Source organism: Ascaphus truei, chromosome 19 (assembly GCF_040206685.1).
Source record: "Ascaphus truei isolate aAscTru1 chromosome 19, aAscTru1.hap1, whole genome shotgun sequence".
Lineage (NCBI taxonomy): Eukaryota > Metazoa > Chordata > Amphibia > Anura > Ascaphidae > Ascaphus > Ascaphus truei.
The window spans coordinates 5,333,525-5,357,445 of record NC_134501.1 but is presented as its reverse complement, the minus strand read 5'-3'; the positions used below and the strand labels follow the sequence as shown (position 1 = coordinate 5,357,445).

Below are 23,921 nucleotides of genomic sequence, written 5' to 3'. Positions count from 1 at the left end.
AAACCTCTCAGGTCCTTCATCGGATTATCCTGAGAGGTTGGAAAGCTTGTAACATGTCAACGACTTGTTGGTCCAACAAAAGGTATCATACCCCCTACTCCCCACACCCTCCTACTACATCAAGTTAAGTTCCAGTAGCATCGCCTTGCATTAGCACCCACACAATAAATAGTTTGTCCTATTAATCTCCACGCACCAGTAAACAAAGCAGACGGGAGTTCTCTGATTAGTCCCCCTACCTTTTTTTTTGTTTGTTAAAGCCCCCCCCCCCCCCACCCAACATCTAACACTTATTTTACTATGTAATAATCTGATATCTATTTACTGGAGAGAAAAAAAATTACAATAAGAAAAATGAATAAGTTATGGACTTAAAGGCCCAGATTCAAAAAGGTCAGTTATTAAAATGAATAACGACCATTCTTCTCCCTGAGGTTAATGCATATCCACAAAGCTAGTTAGATGCAAAACAACGGCTGGAGTTTACCTCATTGGCATATGCTTAACACCAAGTTAAGAAGGGTGACTCCTGAAAGAAAGGAAGTCCCGTCTGCTTTGCTTACTGGTGGGTGGAGATAAATAGGACAAACCATTTATTGTGTGGGTGCAATGACTCACATCACCCTACGGCTTGGGACACGTCTAGTGGCAAGGTCAACATAAAGTAGACTTCTGCTGGCTGCCAGTCACATGGTCTCTTTATCTCCCACGGCAGTTTTACTATCTCCGCCACTTATCTCGGTGAAAACAAGTTTTCCGCTCTGCTTCATAAACACCGGCGCTACCCGAGGTGTAAGCACTGTACGCATACTTGCCAACTTTTCACAGGAGAGTCTTCACTCTGCACGTAGCAGGAAAGGGTTAGCGACACACGGAAAGACGCAGGAAAGACTTGGTGCCGCATGCAGCACGGCGAACTGCATCTTAGCGCTGCACCAAAATACTACATGGACAAAACTGGCAGCCATCTTTAATTCTTTACGGGGAAGTGCACCTGGGGCTCCCCGTTTTGCAAATGCACGATGGCCGTACAGACTGCTGATCTAAACTTACCTGATGCATCCATCACGTCCCAGCAACATAACCCCATCATGCTCTGGCACCCCATCATGCCCTGGCACCCCATCATGCCCTGGCACCCCATCATGCTCTGGCACCCCATCATGCCCTGGCACCCCATCATGCCCTGGCACCCCAAAATGCCCTGGCACCCCATCATGCCCTGGCACCCCATCATGCTCTGGCACCCCATCATGCTCTGGCACCCCATCATGCCCTGGCACCCCATCATGCCCTGGCACCCCATCATGCCCTGGCACCCCATCATGCTCTGGCAACCCATCATGCTCTGGCACCCCATCATGCCCTGGCACCCCATCATGCCCTGGCACCCCATCATGCTCTGCCACCCCATCATGCTCTGCCACCCCATCATGCTCTGGCACCCCATCATGCTCTGGCACCCCATCATGCTCTGGCCCCCCATCATGCTCTGGCACCCCATCATGCTCTGCCACCCCATCATGCTCTGCCACCCCATCATTCTCTGGCACCCCATCATGCTCTGGCCCCCCATCATGCTCTGGCCCCCCATCATGCTCTGGCACCCCATCATTCTCTGCCACCCCATCATTCTCTGGCACCCCATCATTCTCTGGCACCCCATCATGCTCAGGCACCCCATCATGCTTTGCTATGGTGCCATTTTGCTGATCACACCAGTGACCGACAGGTGAGTGAGCACGGCGGGGAAAGTGCGCCCAAGTGACTCTCTGACATTTCTGACATTCCGTGAGAGTTGGCAAGTATGTTGAGGTACTTATTCTGATAGTCCTACCACCTACTGATATTACTTTGTATTTATCATAGTAGTTTCTGATTTTACTTTTCCTTTATTATAGATCATACCAGCTACTGATAGTACTTTACATTAGAAAACATTAATAACTGTGCGTCACCATTACCGCACTATACGCTGCACGGGATTTCAGCACTGAAGCGATTGATTTGATGGATATTCACAGCCAGGGCTGTTTAATTCTTCGGTTTTCAGACAAGTGCCGAGTTTTAAGTGATAATAATGAACCATTAGCTATAAAGCACATTAACATTTATCACAGTGAGTGAATGTGAAATAATCAATGGCTTTCTTCTCTCCCCAGGTTATGCTTCTCGGGCGCCAGAGAAGGACACTTGCCAAGCTTACTTGCTATGATCCATTTTAAATACTGCACGCCAGTCCCAGCGCTGCTTGTTTGCGTAAGTTTTACAAGTAAGGCCATGTCTACTAAGTGGTGCATAGTTGGAAGACGAGTTGCGGCCCATTCTAATAAATAGGCTTAAAGGGGCCAATGGTTGCGCAATGTTTAGTAAAAAAAAAAAAGCTGCTTGTTAATCTCTATGGGGTCTCTGTAACCGTGTAGATATAAGCGTGTTTACACGCACTGCTCCGTTTGTTGGAGCAGAGCCTCGGCATTCGTAAGAATAGTTATTTACATCTGACGCAGCATTTCAGACTTGCACCACTTCAGATATATTGGTATATATATATATATATACGCGCACATATATGCACATACATACACACACGTGTGTGTTCCATTTATATATATACACATATTGATAGAGACCATAGTATTTCATGGTGTATTTAGTTATACGGTCATCTGAAAAATCAGTCCACGCAGTTTAGAAAACTCCTAGAATTTCCTGACATTAGTAAGGGCATCCTTATCTGCAGAGAACTATGCTCTGAACTATACAAACAGCTGCTCAATGAATGGAAATTTCCACCACTGAGCTGGCTATTAATGAGTACCAGCAGTGCTAATACTATACGATGAATATGTCGGTTTCTGACCTTACAGAACAAAGGAATTTAAAAAAAAATGATATTATTTTCTTCTTTTCAGCAAATGCTAGATTAGGTGCAAAGTAAAACTGGTAACAAAGGAAGAAAATGACAAAAGACAGCCTTTTTGGGGATTAATAACCAAAAAGCAGCTTTTAATTACATACCACTTGCTCTGTGAGCATTTGGTTACATTGCTAAAGTTCAAAGTACAGCGGCCGGCATTTCTAATAAAATCCCTTCTAGGAATAATAAAAGTAATTAGTTGCAAAGCTTGCTCTTTGGAATGTCATAATAATAAACCGCAAGTCAGGAAAATATTGCACGTCCGATTTTCTTGAGCTCTGTGCTATTTCCAGGAATTATAATGCAATCTATCAAGTCTTATTTCTATTTGTAGCGATATTTATCCTTTACCCCTTGACTGCTACATTTTTTACGGCAGACGATGAGTTAAACAGGAATGGCACAAGTATACCCCAGATGTGGTTCTCTCTGTGTTACATAGTTTTAACACTTTAATTCCACTCATATTAGTTGAGATGTGTAATGGGTTTATGGATAGCATGACAATTTCATTCAGCAGACACAATCATTTTTTTGTATTCATATGATTAATGTTCAAAGCGTGGTGCTCTCACAGTATCTGGTGTACGTGTCACCGGTGCTCAGCAACAACCTCGTAGGGTTGCCGGGTGTCCAGTATTGAACCGGACTGTTCTGTAAAAAAAATTAGAGGTAATACTAGACATATGTGTGTCTGGTATTACCTCTCTGGACATAGTGACCTGACCGGCTTGGGGGGGACACGGGATTTCCCCCAAACAGGGCTGTGGCTAGGGTGCTGGGCAGCTTCTTCCATCCTGATTGGCTGATGCTGGATAATGCAGCCAATCAGGGGGAGGTGTCAGGAGCCTGGGGCCAAAGAGAGGAGGAAATAGTATGGAGCGAAGAGAGGTGTGTGTGTCTCGAACACGTCGCACCTTTCACCATTGTGAAAGCAGGCTGAAATGTCGATCACCATCAAATAAATTTGATATTTTTTTCACAAGACCACATGAGTGCCCCTATTTCTACCGATTCATTTGATTAATTACATTTTTTATACAAGCGGTTGTTTCAAGTGGACATTTGATTTATATTAAGAGCCCAAAACACAAAGGGGCCGATGTATTAAAATGATATTTGTAAAAAATGTTATGCGTCCAAATTCCAGGGCTAAAAACTCATAAAACCATGTGCGTCGTACATAGCGAGACTTCATTTATCCGACGCGTAATTTGTTATTTTTAAATTATTTTGACGCATTGCATAAGGTTGAATACCGGATTGATATCCTTTGAATTAAAACAGATTTACGAGTATATTTTATTTAGAACTGGTATTAGTAAATATAATTTATTGGCATGATATTATTTAAACTATTTTGAAATACGCTCTTTTTCTTTGTCATTCTTTGTTAGTACATAACATTAATGTGTACACCTAGCGCAGTCCGTTTCTGAGCGCCACTGGGTACTAAAAGCCGTTTGTGACGCTTAATACATAGGTCCTAGAAGGTAGGGTATAACGTCCCATTGCATCGACGTGAGGGGCAATAGTGATTTTTATTAACACCCACGACAGAATATATTTTAAAGACAAGCGATGTTTCTTCACCCGGTCAGGCAGCAGTTACCTACAAATTATTTATACCAAGTTAAAAAAAAAGCAGAAAGCCAACACAAACAGGGAAGATGCTAAGAAACACATAAGTGGCATCTAAGGGTATTCTTCCTCATGTAAGCTGTTTCAAATATATTACTGTATATCAATCCAAATAAAAAAAGGTATCACCTGCTATTTAAATACATTTTTTTTAGCAATGTTGGACTAACACAGCTTCAAGAACCTTAACATCTCAGAATGTGAACATGCCGCAGTGTAGAATAGTACCGAATCTCTATATATTTTATTTAAATAACGCATGTAATCACAGAAGGTTTTGTGAATGGGATGCATGTTTTTTTCCCCTCGCATCATCAATATTTAGTTCCTATAATATGACCCTTTAATTCAACCCTATTCATAATCTTTGTATTGTAGTGTGGGGCGACTATCGTTATCATGCTTGTTGGCGATACATACACCTTAATAAATTATGTGTCATTTATTAACTACCTCTGCTACGGAGTCACAATCATGGGACTAATTGTGCTACGTTGGAAGAAGCCCAAAATGTTTCGACCAATAAAGGTAACAATAATACTTTACAAATATGCATTTCCCACATGTTCAATACAGAGCAGCATATGTTTCCTACTGTATAACTGATATCACATCAACTGTATAACTGATATCACATCAATTAGCAACTGGCATTGCTAATAAAGACAGGAATGTGACCCGTTTGCTTACATTTACAAAATTAAAGCAGTAATCCCTTTGTGGAAATCCTCCCAGGGGAGGTCTATGCGCCGCACAGCCGTAGAAAGAAGAACTTCAGAGAAGGCTGATATGGTGATGAATAAAAATCTTTAATGACACGGTGTGCAAACGGATCCTCTGATGCGTTTCGGCCCGTCAGGCCTTTGTCAAAGTAATCCCGCCTGCCCTTTGGAATAAGAACCCTGGGGGGGGGGTCCTCCGATGCTGAGCTAAGCTATTTTTTAGCTCTTCTCCCCTTCCCCCTCCAGTTCCCGAGATACTTAGGGATTTAGCTGCCATGGGTTTTCTTGCCCTTTAGGGAAGGTGAGGATGAAGTTGCGGCTTCCTGTTGGAGACAATTTAAATGTACAGGAAGTAGGAGATAAATGTCTAAGACCCCCTGGTTCGAATTATCTAAAAAAAATCAATATTGATTGCTTCTTATCAAAAGCTGAGAGGCGTCAAAGAGCCAAAGTGAATTTGTTGGTAGGATTTGTGAAAGAAGTTGCTCTGATCTGTGGGCGAGGGTTCTATCAAGGTTTCCAGGTTCCCTATCATTATGTTACATGGTTTACTGATAAATGATAAGGTAGTTCAAGTATTGGGTATATATATATATATTGAGGCCCAATGCCTAATATTTTAAAAAGCTCTCTGCTTCATTTCTTGTGATGAACGCCTATGTATATGGCTGCTATATATTAGAAGACACGATTGCTTTGGCTACAAACCTCTTCCTTTACCATTGTTCTCCGTCTATTCTCTTGTAGGTGAATCTCATCGTTCCAATCACCTACCTGATATTTTGGGCATTCCTCCTGATCTTCAGCTTTTATTCGGAGCCTGTGGTCTGTGGGGTTGGACTCATTATTATTTTAACAGGAGTACCTGTCTTTTTTCTGGCAGTGTACTGGAGGAAAAAACCAAAGTGCATAGATAGGTTTATCGGTAAGACTCTTCCCTAAAGTCATATTGATGTGTTTATTGTGGCCACGTGGGTGAAAAGTGAAAGTCACATTTTTATCGCTTTCCGTGCCGGAGGGTCATGCCACCTCTGTGGAAGTGAACTATCCGGCACTTGCGCGTCACGTGACCGCTCTTCGGCGCGATCAACTGATCATTTCACTTTACGGGATGTGACGGGGAGGGGGGTAGGCCCCCTTCAGTGTGGTGGAGGAGTCCCCCATTTTTCGTCGTATGTGTGGTGGAGTGCTGATCGTATGGTGTACGTCACAAGGGCACCTGGGGTGGCACTTTTCGTGATGTACACCATTCGTCATTAGGTCACAGAAGGTGTTCAATGCTTGGTGTTAGTTCAAAGGGTTGGATTACCAGATGGTAACCGAGCTCCAGAATTGTCGTTATTCTTAAAACTTTGTTAATTACCTCCTTTCTTGTCATGGGGACCAACAATGGAAGAAAAGAGAGTACAACTATGAACTATTCTTACCTTTTTAAATTGTGGTAATCCTGAAGAGTGGAGTTTATTCCCTGCTGTTGTTCTACCTGCTGGGTATGAAGAGTAGCTGGAAGGAGATAGTTCTAACAACCTTAGCTCCCTGTACGGCCGTGTGATGTTGGAAATCTGTTGTGTCCATGAGCAACCTCAGCTTCATGCTCTGTGAAGAGCAGATCTCTGCATCCTGCTACTGGTCAAGGAAGTGTTAGTTACATAGTTACATTGCAGATGAGGAAGACACTATGTTACCGAGTCCAACCTTTGTTGAACTCAAATTCAACGGAGATACTCGTCCTATAATTGTTGTCATATTGAGTCGTACCATTTTTATTTAAGGATGGCTTGATCCAAAACTGTCTCTCCAATGCAGTTGCTTCTTGAGGGCCATGCGATGTATTTCAGAGCAATGTGTTATATTGCCTCGCAGGCAGCAGAGATCTGTCAAATAAGCATTCTGGGATTGGTAGTCCCGCTTTTCCAAATACAGAGAACAGGACTACAAAACCTTAGTAATGATCTAGGACGTTAGGTCACGGACGTTTTGCCACTACCACATCGCAGTCGGCATTTAGCCACCACTCACCTCACCACGTGGACATCTCTCCGATGGCCGTTTCACCATCAAGGAAAGGTCCTAATCTTAACCCCTAATATTAATGCTACCCCCTACCCTAAAAACCTTAACCCCTAACCCTAAAACGCCTTAACCTGCGCCCTTACCTCAATCCCCAACCCTAAAAACCTAATCCCTTACCCTAAAACCGCTAGAACCCCTTAAATTAACTTACCGTATTGGCAAAACTGCCGGTGGCTGACTGTCCAGCAGCTGCGGCAAAGGGTTCCACGGCGGTAAACGCCAGCGTGGTCGCGGTGAGACGGCCTTGACCAAATGTCAGATTCCGCCTCTGTGATGCATGTGGCAGCGAAAGAGTTAAAGAACAGGAATAGTTAGGTGGCCATAAAGTTGCCACTCCTGAATAGCCAAAGACGCCCATGAAGATTAGTATTGCATTGTTGGGTTGGTTTTTAATATACTATTTCTCATTTTACCGTGCCCCAAGTCCTGTTACTTTGTGTTCGCAACTTCCCTAACTTGCCATTTCCTTTTAGAATCCATGACATACTGCGGGCAGAAAGTGTGTTACGTTGTCTACCCTCAGCCCGACCTCCCTGAAGAAGAAGACCTAACGCCTTACAACGATGCCCAGGTCGCCGACAACGAAAAAACTCTGAAGATGCAATGACCTACGTCAAAGTCAGAAGTAGCATTTTGTTTACATGCTGATTTTTGGAGAGGAAAAAAATATGTACTGTACTTGAAAATATAGCGATCTAGTGAAACGTTGAAAGTAAGGCACACGGGGGCGAAACCAGCATCTCCACCAACATCAGGATGATTTGGGCTTTATTGTGAGAATAAAGCAAGGAATTGTCTCAATATTAAACGGTAATTAACCTCTTCCCTGCAAAAGGCCTGTGCAGTGCAAGCCCCTCTGGCATTGAAATGATTGTTAACCAAGAACACATCCTTGGGCTCCCTGTTATATCATTTAAAATGGCCATATTTGTTGATTAAAGCCTCATTTTCAACCAACCCAAGTGTAGTCTTGGATACGTGTTGAACTTTCTTTGCATCTACATACTACATACTGTATTGCAACTATATACAAATATATTTGGGGACAGTACACAGAGCATTCTAAAGAACTATTCATCCCACAGGCATTACAAAGGACTCAGGTCATCCCTTAAGGTTGGAGGAAAGGAGATTTCACCAGCAACAAAGGAAAGGGTTCTTTACAGTAAGGGCAGTTACAGTGTGAAATTCATTACCCATGGAGACTGTGATGGCAGATACAATAGATATCGCCCCAAAAAAAGTTGGACATCTTTTATGAAAGGAAAGGTATACAGGGATATACCAAATAAGTAAACATGGGAAGGATGTTGATCCAAGGAGTAATCTGATTGCCAATTATTGTAGTCAGGAAGGAATTTATTTTTCCCCTTATGAGACATCATTGGATAATATATCACTGGGGGTTTTTGTTTGCCTTCCTCTGGATCTATATACAGTAAGTATAGATATAGGATAAAGTCTAATATATCTGTCGTCTAAATTTTGCACAGGTTGTACTTGAGGTTGAAAAAAGACATACGTCCATCATCTACTATGTAACTATGTAACATCTGAAGGTTGGTAACCAAATGTATCAAAAGGCACTCACCTACGGCTACAAACTCCCATTAATTCCAAGTCAAAATGTTATCTCAATTGAAAAAAAAGCAGTAAAAAGAGAAAAATTATGTGAATATGAATAAAATAATCTATATTTTAAATCCTCATGGAAATGTTATACAATATCAATCACTCCGAGGCTACTATTTAATTTGCCATGCAGCTGCCTAGCTCTTGCTTGGGAAAAGTTACGCTCCATTCAACGGGTTAGTCCTTCATTTTCTTGACCATGGAGAAGACATCTTCACAACATATTAATAGGGCCTACTGCAATGATGCGTCCCGACAGGCCTTTCCGGGGCAAGTCAATGAAATAAGGAACAATCCAGTATGCACGGGACGCCTGGCGACCCTAAACTGTGTTGTCATGTTATCTAATGTATATCAACCTACAGACCTCGTGTTGCACCAGAAATTCTTGACCTGATGTTGGGGAACATATGAGGTAGAACAAAAATATTTTATTTCATTAAAATCGATCTAAACTGTCATAAACAGGCATACATATTTATTACACCTTTCACACCGATACAACAGTGCCATACAGACCGCAGAATTCCAATCACTTACCACATGTACTTACTGTAGATCTGCTAGGGATCAAATGAATATTATGAATTAAAAATGTATTTAGCCACAAATAAATAAGGCAATAATGCACAAATAAAAATAGCAACTGATAAACCTGAGGGGGCTGCAAAATATACCATTTTCGGGATGCAACAAAAGCAGAATATCTCTTCCCTTTCGTTGTTGATACTGTACATCATAGCTCAATTGTGTAGGTACCTGCAATTCAAACCACAGTGCAATTCTGCTTCCTCCAGCACTAACAGATTAGAATAATGGTAACAAATCAATAGTTAAAGTTTTTCTAGGGGTGGAGGGGGGCATTGGTATCATCTCTATACACTTCTAGCTGCTCGTACTTCTTAAAGAAAATAGAAATGAAAGTAGCCCTAATCAACAGATATTAGTGATAACTGCAAAGATCATATTCCGACTGCTATCTAACCCAGTGTTTTTCAACAGGGGTTCCTAGGCACCCTTGGGTTCCCCAGGCATCGCTAAAGGGATCCCTGCGATTTTAAGGTCATTTGAAAATTGTACCAAATACAGAAGAATTTACAATGCATCTGATCTCAGACGCGCTATTAGAGAGGGTTGGGGTTCCTTACAATGCATCTGATCGCAGACGCGCTATTAGAGAGGGTTGGGGTTCCGCAGAATTTCACAATATAATTAAATGGTCCCTCAACCAAAAAAAGATAACCTGAAGTATGACTATAAGGAAAGCACTTCCCATATTACAGGTTTCTTTAAGAGTGAAGAGGGATGGGGTCTGGGCAGTAAAGGTCAAAGGTCATCATTTTCTGATCCTCAAGCACAATAAACGGTGGCAACATACTCAGCACTATTTTACACTTCAATATGTGAAAGTTCACTGCAGGTTATGACACCAATTCATGGACCAACATGGAGGTCCTTCATAGATGTAGACACGTCACAAGTCTTTTTTTTTCAGATGTACGCAATCAGACACTCAAAGGCTATTAGAAGCTCCGGTTCAGCTGGTTCTGAACAGGTGTCAGGCTGCTCCATATTAAGGCATCACAGGCTGCCCCAAACCTACACTTTTCCAGGCACCACTATTAGGACGCTGCATATTTCCACATGTTTTAGGGTTTTAGGCAATCTTAACATTTCAACTACTTCAGATTACTAGTCACAAAACCTAAAATATAAAGTGTTTAACCAGAGTGCAGCGCCTCTGCTTTCTCACACACCTGAGAGTCGGGGAAAAATCCTCTTTCTGAAACTCTGAAGTTCCTATTGCGATAGATTCTGGCAAAACGCTGCCCTGTGGCACTGCTTGTGATTAAAGTGCTGCCTGTTCTATGCGGATCAGCAGGTCCTTTGGTAACACAGTCACTCAATAGTTGTCAAGAAAAAAAAACAAAGAAAATCAATAGAAGTCCACACCAGCTTTTGCAGAATCAGTACGTTCAATGTCAGAGCAGCTCTTAATGAATGGAACACACGGGGTGAGCGGGAGACTTCGGAGGGGAGCAGCAGGGAGGAAGCACAGGGCACAACACGAAGCCGACAAAATGGTTCCTAGGAAAGTCGGAGACTGACCACATGGCTGGACAATTAAAGGCTTATTGTGAGACTTGCTGCGCCATTCCATGGCAAACATCTCAATAGCAGAAAAGCAGCCACGTCTACCTTTTCTTAAAGTGCTTTGTAAGTAAAGCAGCGGTCTTCCTAGCTAATTGTAAAATGTGTTTTACTTCTTGAGGCAATGTTTTAACATGACTTTATATGCATCGTAAAGTTATTCTGGGGTTGCTTTTCTTTTTTATCTGGCTTCAGCACAATATATATATATATATATATATATATATATATATATATATATATATATACATACATATATATTTCCACCAGTATGAAGCATTGCAGGTTATGTAATTTAGCACACATATGATATGTTTTTTCATAGATATACTTGTACATAAGTTTCCAAGACATTAAGGCACAAAGTTACTAAACAATGCTAAGCTCTAACACATCCTAAAGGGGCAATTCTTCCTAGGACCAAAGTGACCTCATTTCAGTGACATGTTTAAGGGTCTCATCTGAGTAATTGATATGTTGTTACAAACATCTGACACCGATACATATTTGTAATGTATTTTTAAAGTTAGTCTTGGGAGGGGGTTTGATTTCCTCTGGCTGCTCCCATGTGTGATGTCACTGTGTGATGTCACTGTGTGATGTCACTGTGTGATCAGCGAGTGCTGGTGCAGCCAGAGGCCCCCTTCCCCACCTCCCCTTATCTTTATTGGTTCTCTGATAAGAACAGGGAGGGGGAAAAGGGGAAAGAAAACACTTGATGGACCATGTTATGGGGCCTAGTCTTGTCGCTCCGAATTGGTTATTGCAAACCGCACGATGTGGCGTGTTCACAAGAAGTGGAATGAAATGTGAGAAAAAACGGTATTCTCTATTGCAAATCGCATCTCCTAAACCACTTCTTAAAAAAGTGACAAGCCGCCCGGTTTAACAGCTGAACCGCCCAGATTGTACACGCTTTACAAGCGGAAGGACCTGAGCTGGCGCTAACTCCCTCCCCCGTCTGACTTATAGGTTTTACTCTCTCAGCCAAACTCATATGTCAGGCTCTGGATGTAGCTCACTGCACCAATCTCTCCCCCTGGAGGTGGTGTTAAAAAATGGCATGTTTTTAGAAGCGGATGGCATAACGGCGCTATGAGAATAGCAGTTGTGGGCAAAAAATGCCAGTTTTAGGCTTTTTTGACAAACTGATCGGATTGTCAGAGCCGGAGTGAAACCACTTTTAAAAAGCTGTTTAGACGCGGTTTGGACATGCGAGAAGGGCTTACAGAATAGCAAAGTGTGCCCATCCGCTTGTAAAGGGCACTATAAGCGGTTTGTCACACTTCGGAGCTACAAGAATAGGCCCCTAAGACTCCTTCAAATAAATGGGTCTTAAGGAGGTCTGCTTCACAAAGTCTCCAAGCTGCAGAGCTGAGGCGAACCCAGTGCAAAGCAGTGCCCGACATGTATCACAGAAATGGAATTCCATGGAAAGTAATGGGATTATTTCCTTTGATAAATCTAGTGCCATTTATTTGCACAAGTTTTGTCCCAGTTTTCCTGGCAGGAGACTTTCATAAATGACGCCCAAGGTGTGTTAGGGCGAAGCCTTGCATAGTAACTTTGGTGCTAAGCTTTTGTGATGAAGAGCCTTCCGAGGTATTCAAAGCTCATGTGCATGTGTGAAGAACTCTCACGTACACGTGTGAAGAACTCTCACGTACACGAGTGAAGAACTCTCACGTACACGTGTGAAGAACTCTCACGTACACGTGTGAAGAACTCTCACGTACACGTGTGAAGAACTCTCACGTACACGTGTGAAGAACTCTCACGTACACGTGTGAAGAACTTTCACGTACACATGTGAAGAACTCTCACGTACACGTGTGAAGAACTCACGTACACGTGTGAAGAACTCTCACGTACACGTGTGAAGAACTCACGTACACGTGTGAAGACCTCTCATGTACACGTGAAGAACTCACGTACACGTGTGAAGAACTCTCACGTACACGTGTGAAGAACTCTCACATACACGTGTGAAGAACTCTCCCGTTGGTAAATCATAAGCTGCAATGTGTCTACCACAATTACACATATTCCTCACTGACCACGCCGGCAGTCGCAGGAACAATGTGAAAAATAACTTCCAGTAACGCCATATAAAAATATACGCTGCAGACTGAATTATACAGTCATTTCCAAAAATACAAACTCTTGGGCATTAATAAGATATAACAACTTTTCGTTAGCAAACCAGTAAAGACTCATCGTCACTAGTGTTCGTTTCTGAGAGCGGGTGAGAGGCCTCCAGTGTTGGCACTTCCATTGAATGGTAATAATTGGCATGTAGCACACCCAATGGCTCTTCCTGACATGACGTTATGCAGCAACATGGCTGCTCAGTCACCTGAGTGTGGACATTCCTCGCGCTGTCTAAGTGATCGGAGTTCAGTTTTTTGAAAGTCAATCTGTGGAGTTCTTTTCTTTGTTGGTGGCTGCTGATTATATTGCTGCCACCTGCAGCAGTTCTTTGTGGTACAGGCACCAAACATGATGTTTCTGTGAGATCTGCAGACAAAGGATCTGTCACTGTGGCTCCTGTGTCCTCTGTTATGGCTGGATTAAAATAATAACTGTGACATGGGCCCCCAGAGCCGGAATTTACATCGGCCTGTTCTAACTGAGGCCACATATGGGAGTCTGTGCAAGTGTTTGGTAAGACATTTAAAGGACGCGGTTCTATGACGTCAAGTTCAAGATGCAAAGCATTGTCAGCAAAGTTAGGACTTTCTGCCTCTTCATTGTTGGTTTGTGTATGTGAATTAAATCTTTCAGGGGGCGTTGAAGGACTCTCCCAATTCTCTTCACTTTGACTGATATCTGCCTCACTTAATCGAGTTTGTGAAAGGTTTGATGGTGTCAGGAGTGGGATCTGTCCTCTTCCACGTGGGCGGTTGAATAATCTGTTCCAGAGTCGCCCCAAACGCCTTCTAGAAGAGGTCCTCCTTGAAGAGTGACGTCTCATTTGCCGCCTCATAGCAGTGCGAATGTTCTGCAGCATGGAAACCTGATAAGTAGGGATGTAGGGTTAATTACCAACAAGTAAAGGCGTTCAAGCAATGAGATCCAGAGAATTGTGCAAGATAATCTCAAACACTAACCCTGTATTTGCACACTAGAAGCTGCCAAGCAATTAGGAAAAACTTAAGTTGGGCAAACCCATTGCAAATGTAATTTTTAAGCAAAAAAGTTTAACAAAAAGTCAGCACATCTCTAGTAAAGATGTAATTATTAGAAATCTTCAGCAATTTTTAACCCCACTACAATTAAAATGGACAAATGCATTCACTCTTAAAATCCAATAGTGAGACATATAAGGGAGAAGCCAGTGATAATAACGCAAAGCTGTGCTCCATAAATCAGCCACAAAACATATTTAATACAATACAACTAGGGGGGGGGGGGGGGAATTGCACACCTCCCACAAAGTTTCATTTAAAAAAATCCTTTCATCCATGAAGCAAAAACACTGCCTTTCACATGTCAGCAATAAGTGTGAGCAGCAGCAGCTTTTCCTGCACGTTTTTATTTTGCATTTCTTTCTTTAAATTATACACTGAAACCAACTCAAGTTGGCATAGGATGCAGCCATGAATATCTTCTACCCCTGGGGAAAGCTAGACTGATAATGCTGCCCTGAGGGCAGTGACTATCCTTCTAGTCAAACGTGTTTCCACCCGCCAACTAATGCCAGGTCAACATTGTAATAATGATCCAGACCAGGCTCTCTCCAATACCAACGTTTCAAATTGTAATAAAGAAAAGCAGGACTGGTTCATTATAGTGTTGATGTGGACTTAACAGGTTGGTTGCAACACACAAATCAAGTTTATTATTATAATCAAGGGTTTCCACCCCTCTTTTCACACGGCTCTGTAATTAATTAAAACCATTAGAGATGGGCGGTCATGCCTAAATTCGATTTGCAGCTTTTTTGGGGGGGAGAATTTAGGGAACTCTCGAATATTGTGGTTATTCTTCAGAATATTCGAATATTCTCTAATTTTCTAATATTCTTTCCCTTACCTCCCAATTTGTTTTATATTTTCCAATTTAAAAAAAACAGGGTTTTTAAAAAAAATATTCCTACATTCTATAAAAAAAAAATTGTTTTTCATATTTGCTCATTTTTTAATATTCCCCAAATACATTTTTTTTTAATATTCACACTTTAAAAGAGAAACAATGGTGCCTTATTTACACCTACTGTACAATGAATGAACAAATATTTGAAAATTCTTTAAAAAAAAATGCCTTTATTGCAGCTAATTAAAATTTTGGGGAAAAGTTCTTCCACCTCTAATAACCACGCCCAGTATTATTTGTTGACACAAGTGGATCAAAAATGACACTAAAAATCGCCATGGGCCTCTACGGGTTAACACACTCGATCCAGCGTTGGCGCCCACTCATGTCAATGAGAACTCTGACACATGGAAGCATCTTCTAATGTGAACTCTATGGCAAATTGAACTGAACGATGCATCGTTTTCTCTGCTGTGCTCCTACGGTGTAGGACAAGGTACTGTGAGCTAATGTGGTATTATTTACTTGAGAGTCATTAAAAACTGGGAAGTCCTCGACTGGCGGGATGAGTCCCTGTGCAATCAGCTGCCCATATGAAGGAGGAGCCTCGCGACTTACAAACTCTGCCTCAAGACGCGTCATCTGAGTTTCAAACGCCCTGAAGCAGAAGACAAATCATTGTTACAACATGCAAGCGACCGGGAAAAGAAGTTCATATCTCAGAATGGGTCTCTAAGAAGGGGTGACTTAGAATATGTAGGGTCCTAAAATACACACTGTGAGACAAAGCTGTCATTGACTCTAAAGTGACAACAGCAAAACATCTACTGAACACCACACACGTAGGTTTACCTGGGCTGAGATAAACATTTGACATGTGGATGTTATGAAACAGTTCTTGTTTCCTCTCAACTCAACAATAATTGGCTTACATGACATATTTCATCAGTTCTGCCACTGTGGCCAAATAATACGTTATAAAGTAGAAAGAAGCCAGCACTCACATGGACATTTGCAGGGAGTTTATTCAGGTGGATCAATGTTTTAGTCCTCCACCGAGACCTTCCTCAAGATGACAAACTCCTGGTAGATGACTGAAACATTGATTCACCTGAATAAACTTCCTACGAATGTCCACTTCGCTGCTGGGTTTTTTCTTTCTACTTTAGCCCTGGGCATATTTGGCTTTTCCAAGCACCAGTAGCAGGATTTCAGTTTAATTGTGCGTGCTCCTTACTATTATACTACAAATAACTGTTGCAGAAGCTATCTCCTCTTTTCCTGCAATGCGTTCTATGCCCTCCAGTACTATACTAGTTAAGTCTAATTTTTCTCAGGATGGTGAAATGCAACTCATTATACATACACAGCTAATTAGCATCTAACATATTTAATGCAGCCCCCTCTCTTTAGTTATTAACATTTCTCCTTAGAAATCATATAATACTAATGTAAAGTTAACACAGCAACACCATGTAGAGACTTTACTTATGCTTGAAAGAAATACGTAGCTATTCTCAGGGTACCACACTATTAGAAAGTCTGGTAAGGACCAGGGCAGAGCATGATTCACTAACTAGGAGAGCACTAACTTTGTTGAATGCTATAAAGTGACTTTTAAGATGGAGTATTGTGGAATAATCCTTTGAAGTGCTGAGTAGTGACACTTCTGCTTCTACGTTGCCTAGATCAGTGTTTTTCAATGTTTCTTCATTTGCGGACCTCTAAAAAATGTGATCTATTGTCTGTATAGCGAACATAAGTAGATAATTGAACCCCCTTTTCCTGTTGCAGACGCTGGTAAATGTATCAACCTCAGCACTCTTACCACACTTTATTCCCCTAGTCTGGGAACCCCCAATGGGTCAGCGGACCACAGGTTGGACACCCCCAGCCTATATATAACAATGCAATCCATTTAGTTGCTGGCACATCTGGAACTGGAGATATTTCTGAACTAAAAAGAAATGACCTAACGCATGCTCACCTGTACTCTCGGCTCCTTAGTGAATAGAGCTTAAATGCACAACCCAAAGCTATAACCAGAAGCAATCCACACACCAGGCTGCCGATGAGTGCCGCTGTAATGACCTTTCTGGGAACTATTACCAAGCAGTTGTGTTCATCACTTCCATCCTGACAATCTTCTTGCCCATCACACCGCCAGGTCTCAAAGATACACAGGTTCGTGCCGCAGTGAAAATTCCCCGGCTGGCACGTGAAGCAGTTCTTTTCATCTGAGCCATCTGGGCAGTTTTTCTGGTTGTTACACCGGTCGAGCATGGAATAGCAGAGGCCACTGCCTCCTTCACAGGGGTACTCGTTGCTTTGGCAGGCCGGGCAATTCTCTTCGTCTTTTCCATTAGGGCAGTGCCACCAACCATCGCAGTGCTGGCTGTCGGAGAAACAAACATCATCGCTTCCGCAAGGATGCTCGGAAGGGAGGCAGTAACCTTTGACCTGGTAAGTTGCATTGAAACCGTGGCCCATGCTCTTTGACCGTGCGTGATATGACAACGTGAGCTGGCCGTTGGCAGACTCCACGTTGATGGAATGGCGGTTGTTGCGATACGAGAGTGTTTGCATGAGCCTGTCGCTCCTCTCGCCAATGCCGTCGTACACGCGCACGTAATCATTGTATCCCAGTTGCAAATGCAGCTGCAGGATGACGTGTCGGTTATCTTGCGTGTCCACATACCAGGTGCACTGGAGGTCTGACCGGCTGTGGTCAGCGCGGAAAAAGTCCGGCGAAGCAAAGGAACCGTAAAAATTACTAAGCTTTTTGCCGCACGAGAGATCAGGGCAATTTTCTTCGTCAGAGCCGTTGATACAATCTTTAACAGTGTTACACCGCAGCTCATTGGACAGGCACTGAATAGAATGAGCGACATTACATGGGAAGGTGCCGGCAGGACACAGGCTCGACTGTGTCTCGGTAGAAGGGGCCGTGCAGTTTTGCTCGTCTGAATAGTCCCCGCATTCATCTATAGCGTTGCACTTCCAGGTATTAGGAACGCACTTGCCATTTCCGCACAAGAATTCGTCGGCTGGACATACACTCAGCCCTGCTTTTCCTGTCACAAAAAATCCAGAGGAAGGTCATTAAATGTCATTGTGCTGTCAGGGTGGCAAATTACATCTGAAGTTATCCGAGACTGCGCTTTATAATTACAGCACTTCCTGAATACCAGTTTTTTAATCTTGAAGTTTCTTAACATTGAAATCTTAGAAGTAGCATATGAAAATCTAACGAACAACCCCTGCTGCCAATTATAAGCCACACTGGTATTTGGTGTCTTGTTGGTTTGCCTGTTTAGACCAGTCTGCAACCAACCTCGCACAGATGAGACTAAAAAAGGTTTAAACAGCTGTCTGTAAGTATGGTTACTGGCTCTGCACTTCTAAAGCCCAGACTGTGCTTTAAAGCTTTGCAATACGGCATAAGCTTATAGGGGTCCGTGTTAAAATGGATGAGAAGTAAAGAGTGACGCACTGTGCTCATTTGCATGTCATTTCCCAGAATTCCCGGCTGCAGTGGAAGCACTGTTTGCCAAGCGATAATGGGGAAAGACAGAGTTGCAGGGACGTGTGAATGTGCTCACAAGTGGCATTTATATTTACTGTTTTATTACAGTGTTTTCCTGTCTGTTGATTTATTGTTCACATACAGTATTTACCCTTCTCCTGTGTCCTATTATTTAGCACCTTCTACTTCCTCTGGATGGTTAGGGCTGTTTCTTTGCTAGGGGCGGCATTCCACACAAATAAATCATTCTAATGAAAACATAGACTGTAAAGTTGGAAGTGGATACAAGAAAAAAACAGTAATATTAAATAGCCAAACTGCTAACTACACTGCTCACAGCTATTTCAAACATACGTTTTCACTCCCTGAACATTTGCAAATTCATTCACATAAATATCTCTCGGCAGTGCAGGGAGCAGGCCGAGTGTCATTCTACCAATTCCCAATTTTAAATCCTTCCAGGTGAAACATCATGTCTATCAAATAATACTTAAGGAGACATCACGCAGACAGAAATTCAGACTGATGATAGGGGTTGGTCTCCTGCCGGGAAATGATAGATAGCGACTAGCGGGAAATGCAAGAGATAACTTCTTTCTGGAAGGAAAGGGTAGCAGAAAAATGAAGCACAGTTCCAATGATGGTGGTAATGGGGGGGTTGGGGGGGATAAATGTATGGTGGGCTCTCTGGATAAACACACGAGAAAGCGTTTCATGGGAAAAGTGGTAATCAAATCGTATCAAAGGTTTTACAATAGAGAAAATGACTGAGTCAAATGGGCTTAAACTGCGATCGATTTCGAGGTGTTGGTAAACCATTTAAACCATTTGTTCTTGAAAGTACAATGCTCTGGTTTGAACCCCCAGCTACAGGGACTTGGGGAGTTATTTACTAAAGCATCCCAGTTTCAAAACCAGACCAAAACCAGACCAAAACCAGTCCAAAAGAATTGTACCAGATTTACCAAAGGAAAAACTAAAACTGTTCTCAATTGGAATTATTTTCTTTGTTAAATATGATGTTGTTATTTTCACTGGTTTCGGCCCCGTTTTGCAGCCAGTAGACTTTAGTAAATAGAACCCAAGAAAGAGTTATGTCATCTGGCACAAATCATTATATTTCCCTGTGTCTCCCCAGAATGTAATCGATATCAATGTTCAACACAAAACATCCTAACACAAACCAGCTTCAACAGAAGCCTGGAAGTGTCCTGTAGTTTGAACGTCTGACTAATTTCATTGATTTCCCCCGATGAGGTTTTGCCGTACCTCTGATATATGAAAGACGAAATCCCTGAGACTGTCCTGAACTAGATGAGTCCGAGTGAAAGAATATCCAGACGTGATCCCGTGACGAGATGAAGGCCGGAGGAATAGAGGTCCCACACACTTTGTATTCCTCTCTTTTAGACGACGGGCCGATCAAGAGCCAATCAGCCGCACACTTGGGAGACGCCTCTACGTCAAAGTTCTTAAAACTGTTAAATGCCAAACACAAAATAACAAAGCTGAAGGCAGTCAGAATCCGACCACTTATTATACTGGAACAGTGAGATGTTATGATTATTCTCCTTCTAGCACAAAAGGTGGCAAACTCCAGTCCTCAAGGGACACCAACAGGTCAGTTTTTAAGGATATCCCTGCTTCAGCACAGGTGGCTCAATCAGTGACTCCATCGTTGACTGAACCACTGATTTAGCCACCTGTGCTGAAGAAGGGATATCCTGACAACATAACCTGTTGGTAGCTCTTGAGAACTGGGTTGGCCGCTCCTGATCTACTATTCCCCACACACACGCACGCACACAGGAAGTAGTACTCAGGCCTCCAATGCCGCATGCGGATGCGGAAGTTGGGCCCGACTTTAAAGCACAGGTGGATCAATCAGTCCATGCTTCAGCACAGGTGGATTAATTTGTCCCTGCTTCAGCACAGGTGGTTCAATCAGTTCCTGCTTCAGCACAGGTAGCTCAGTCAGTGACTCAGTCTTTGACTGAGCCACCTGTGCTGAAGCAGGGATATCCTTAAAAACTGACCTGTTGGTGGCCCTTGGAGGACTGGAGGATGCCATTCCCGTTCTAGCATGTGTCCTCCTTACTATCGCTTCTGAAGCCACCTCCCTTTCCTCCTCCTCACCTGCCACTTTGCCCCTTTGATTGTGTCCTTTATCATGAAGACCCTAACCCGTAAATGGTATTAAGTCATTCCTAACCTTGGGTCTGATGAGTTTTATTACTAAAAGTAGTGATGCAACAATAGCTATATATTATATTATACATATGAAAAGGTAGGCCTTTTCCATACATTCAACTATACCTACTGTATATTGTTTACTACAACATAATCTGCCTGTATTTCAGTTGTAATACATGAAAAACGCAAATAGATCAAATATAGAAACACTATTTATTCTTAATCACTTTATCCATGAGATTTTGCAGATTCACTGCAGGAGTTTGGTATTAAAATAGTTAGCATTTTTACAACTATTTTTTTTTTAATGTTTGAAAGTCTTTCTGCAATGCTATTTAGTTCAGAATCTACAGATTTAATATGCACAAAATAAATACTATGCTTCCGTATGTTTATTCCTCTTCACAATATGGTATTACCTCAAATAAAGCTCAGAAGATTGTCCATTAAGCCATCTGCTTTATGTTTATTTATAACAAACAACTGCTTTCTTGTTTAATGTTTAATCTTAAAAAGACACAAAAAACATTGCAGCAGCAGAACCTGGTTTCATAGCCAAATTGATGGCATGTACAGCAATGTTATTAGAAGACATGTTTACAAGGTTATGTAGCTTGTCTGAAATATTCAGATGCTTGACTGACTGTGTAGGTCCCCCTTCCACAGATCCAAAAATCTATATAATTCTCTAAGGATACAACAAAATACAGAAATGCCCAATGCTACATCCATTAAGCTCGCCCCTCCCTACTTTCCAAGTTAGCAGGTCTTTTTCATGTTACTGGGTTTGGACAGATCCAATGTGATCATTCTCCCTCCAAATATAGAGGTAAATGAGAATTTTAAACAGGTAGTGTTAGGACCTGCTAATGGTCATGCCTTGATGTGGCTTGCCGGCTTATAACACTTTGGCCAAAGGGTTTAACTAAATGACCTTGTTTCAAGTGAATATATAGGTATTTCACTGGGTATTTTTGTCATATTGAATGTAGCATTGGGCATTTCTGCCTTTTGTTGTATACATTTGGCCATGCTCAGTAGCACTCCTTTTGACACTATATATATATATATAATGTGGTATGTTTTTGGGTTTCTTGAGCTTGCTGGGAATCTGTGTGTTTATTAATTCTCTAAGGATGTCTGCACATCGCTCTGTGATAGGCTGAGCAGTCTTTCACTCAACCAGGGACAGCCAAAGAGACTGCACATCCTGTGTAATGAGACTACACATTGGCTGTGTAACATCTGAAGTGTCTATGGAGTTCAAATTGCAGTTGAATTGGAGGTGAAGATTACAAGAATTGGACTCTTCACTTAATCATCAACCCTGCAACTGTGAGAACTTGGCTTTCTAAATGCTCTGACAATTTTTTCACATCTAAAGACTAACTTTCTGAGCTGGTGTTTAACCTTTAGTAATACACCCCAGACACCCACCCCCAACCCACCACGGCCTGATTTATACACCTGCTCTCACCTCCTCCTTATCTCCTCCAATACCTGGGACCTCTCTGCTCCTACCTCTCTCCCGGCATCTCAGGAGGACAGATGAGATAAGTAGGAGAGGAGGGAGTGTAGTGTGCAGAGAGGAGCAGACACAGAAAGGCAGGGAGCGCAAAGAGAGAGGAGGAGAGAGTGCAAAGAGGAGCAGGGCATGATGGGGGAGAGTGTAAAGTGGGGAATAGGGGAAAACAGACATCAAGGCATTACAGGGAGGGGTGAAAACAAAGAGTAATGTTTCATTAATAACCTTTAAGATCTGCTAGATTGGCATACGTTACGCTGGATACACCTACCATATATACATTTCACCAGATCAGGCAGGACACCTTCACCATAATTTACAAGGAGAGGCGGGAGGAAAACTTAGCATTACTCGGCCCTTTGAAATATTTATTTACATCCCCTTACATTCATGTCAATTTATACATGTCTCTCTGTGCGAGCCCTGTTTCTAACTGACTCTCTAACTGCCCTCTCCCCATTCAAAATCCAACTGTCTCTTTGTGCTGCCAACTGCTATCTATACAACCCCACGCTGGCGGCTCCTCTGCAGGTTCCAAGAGCAGCAGCTCGGCTTGTGCAAAGTCGGTGCGTCTCCTGGGGCACTACAACAAGACCCTACATTTGCTGGACACAGTTTGGGGGTCATATGTTTTAAGCAGATTCTAAGGATCCGGAACAATATGAATAAGTCTCTGAAACTTTGCGTAATATTGAACAGGTGCCTCAGTGATGTGTGCTGTAAGAGCGGGAAACTCTTCTGTGATTATGGACCATGTTTACTGTGGGAATTATTCTATTTTGTCCGAAGCGGACGGTTTAAATTTTTTCAGACTAAAATCCCCATTTAAAGTCAATCCGAATCGCCATAAATTTTATGCGGATTTTTAGCCAAAAAAAGCCTGCATGGCCACTTTGGACAATATTGAATAAGGCCCCAAGTTGTGTAAAGCTGTATGACCCCTTATGCACCATTCAATTTAAAGGATCATGCCATACGGTGCCTTACAGATTAGCAATATTTCATAACTATGGCATACTGTTTCTATGTCAGCTTTAACCCCCTGCTCGCAGAAGGACCAGCAAACACTGATTCTAAGACCATGGGACACATACTCCAATGAGTTGGGCATCAATTTAAGAAATGACTGGTTTTGGAGCCTGATGAATTTAACCCTTTACATCTTTGTAGGGTCTCCATGGCTGTACGCACTTCCATAAATAACCAGATACGATGCACTGCTTTATTTTGTATGCAACTGTTTATAAAAGGTAACCATATCACTAGTGTACAAATAAGTACCAGCAGCACCAGCACTACATATATATAAGTAGGACATTTCCCCTTGTTACATAGCAGAAGACCTGTGATACTGCACCTTATAGTTATAACATCGCCGTGGTCCCCCTGGATGTACCAGCTGCAGTTCATGGTTGGAGGATAGTTGAGAGGCCAGGCCGGGCTGTAGATCACTCCTCTCCTTTCTGTGTGCTGTTCCAGTTTCCCACTGCAGGCAACTGTGAGACC

General features: G+C 42.4%; 2 protein-coding genes across 4 annotated transcripts in view; one reads left to right on the top strand and one right to left on the bottom strand.

Moving 5' to 3' along the window:
• SLC7A10 (solute carrier family 7 member 10) overlaps positions 1-9,062 on the top strand; it is a 44,129-nt gene extending 35,067 nt beyond the window's left edge. For both annotated transcript variants that reach the window (XM_075576369.1, XM_075576368.1), the window contains 4 exons: positions 2,163-2,259; positions 4,937-5,086; positions 6,028-6,205; positions 7,827-9,062. In XM_075576369.1, the coding sequence (XP_075432484.1) occupies positions 2,163-2,259; positions 4,937-5,086; positions 6,028-6,205; positions 7,827-7,960 (559 nt within the window). In that variant the 3' untranslated portion in view covers positions 7,961-9,062. The remainder of the gene's footprint in view (positions 1-2,162; positions 2,260-4,936; positions 5,087-6,027; positions 6,206-7,826) is intronic.
• LRP3 (LDL receptor related protein 3) overlaps positions 8,017-23,921 on the bottom strand; it is a 28,353-nt gene continuing 12,448 nt past the window's right edge. The window contains exons 3-7 of one of the 2 annotated variants that reach the window (XM_075576366.1): positions 23,773-23,911; positions 19,967-20,175; positions 17,159-18,245; positions 15,697-15,829; positions 8,017-14,152 (exon numbers count right to left, since the gene is read on the bottom strand). In XM_075576366.1, coding sequence (XP_075432481.1) covers positions 13,331-14,152; positions 15,697-15,829; positions 17,159-18,245; positions 19,967-20,175; positions 23,773-23,911 — 2,390 coding nt within the window. In that variant the 3' untranslated portion in view covers positions 8,017-13,330. Of the gene's footprint in view, positions 14,153-15,696; positions 15,830-17,158; positions 18,246-19,966; positions 20,176-22,686; positions 23,743-23,772; positions 23,912-23,921 lie in introns of those variants that run through there. The other variant, XM_075576367.1, reaches the window with a different exon arrangement.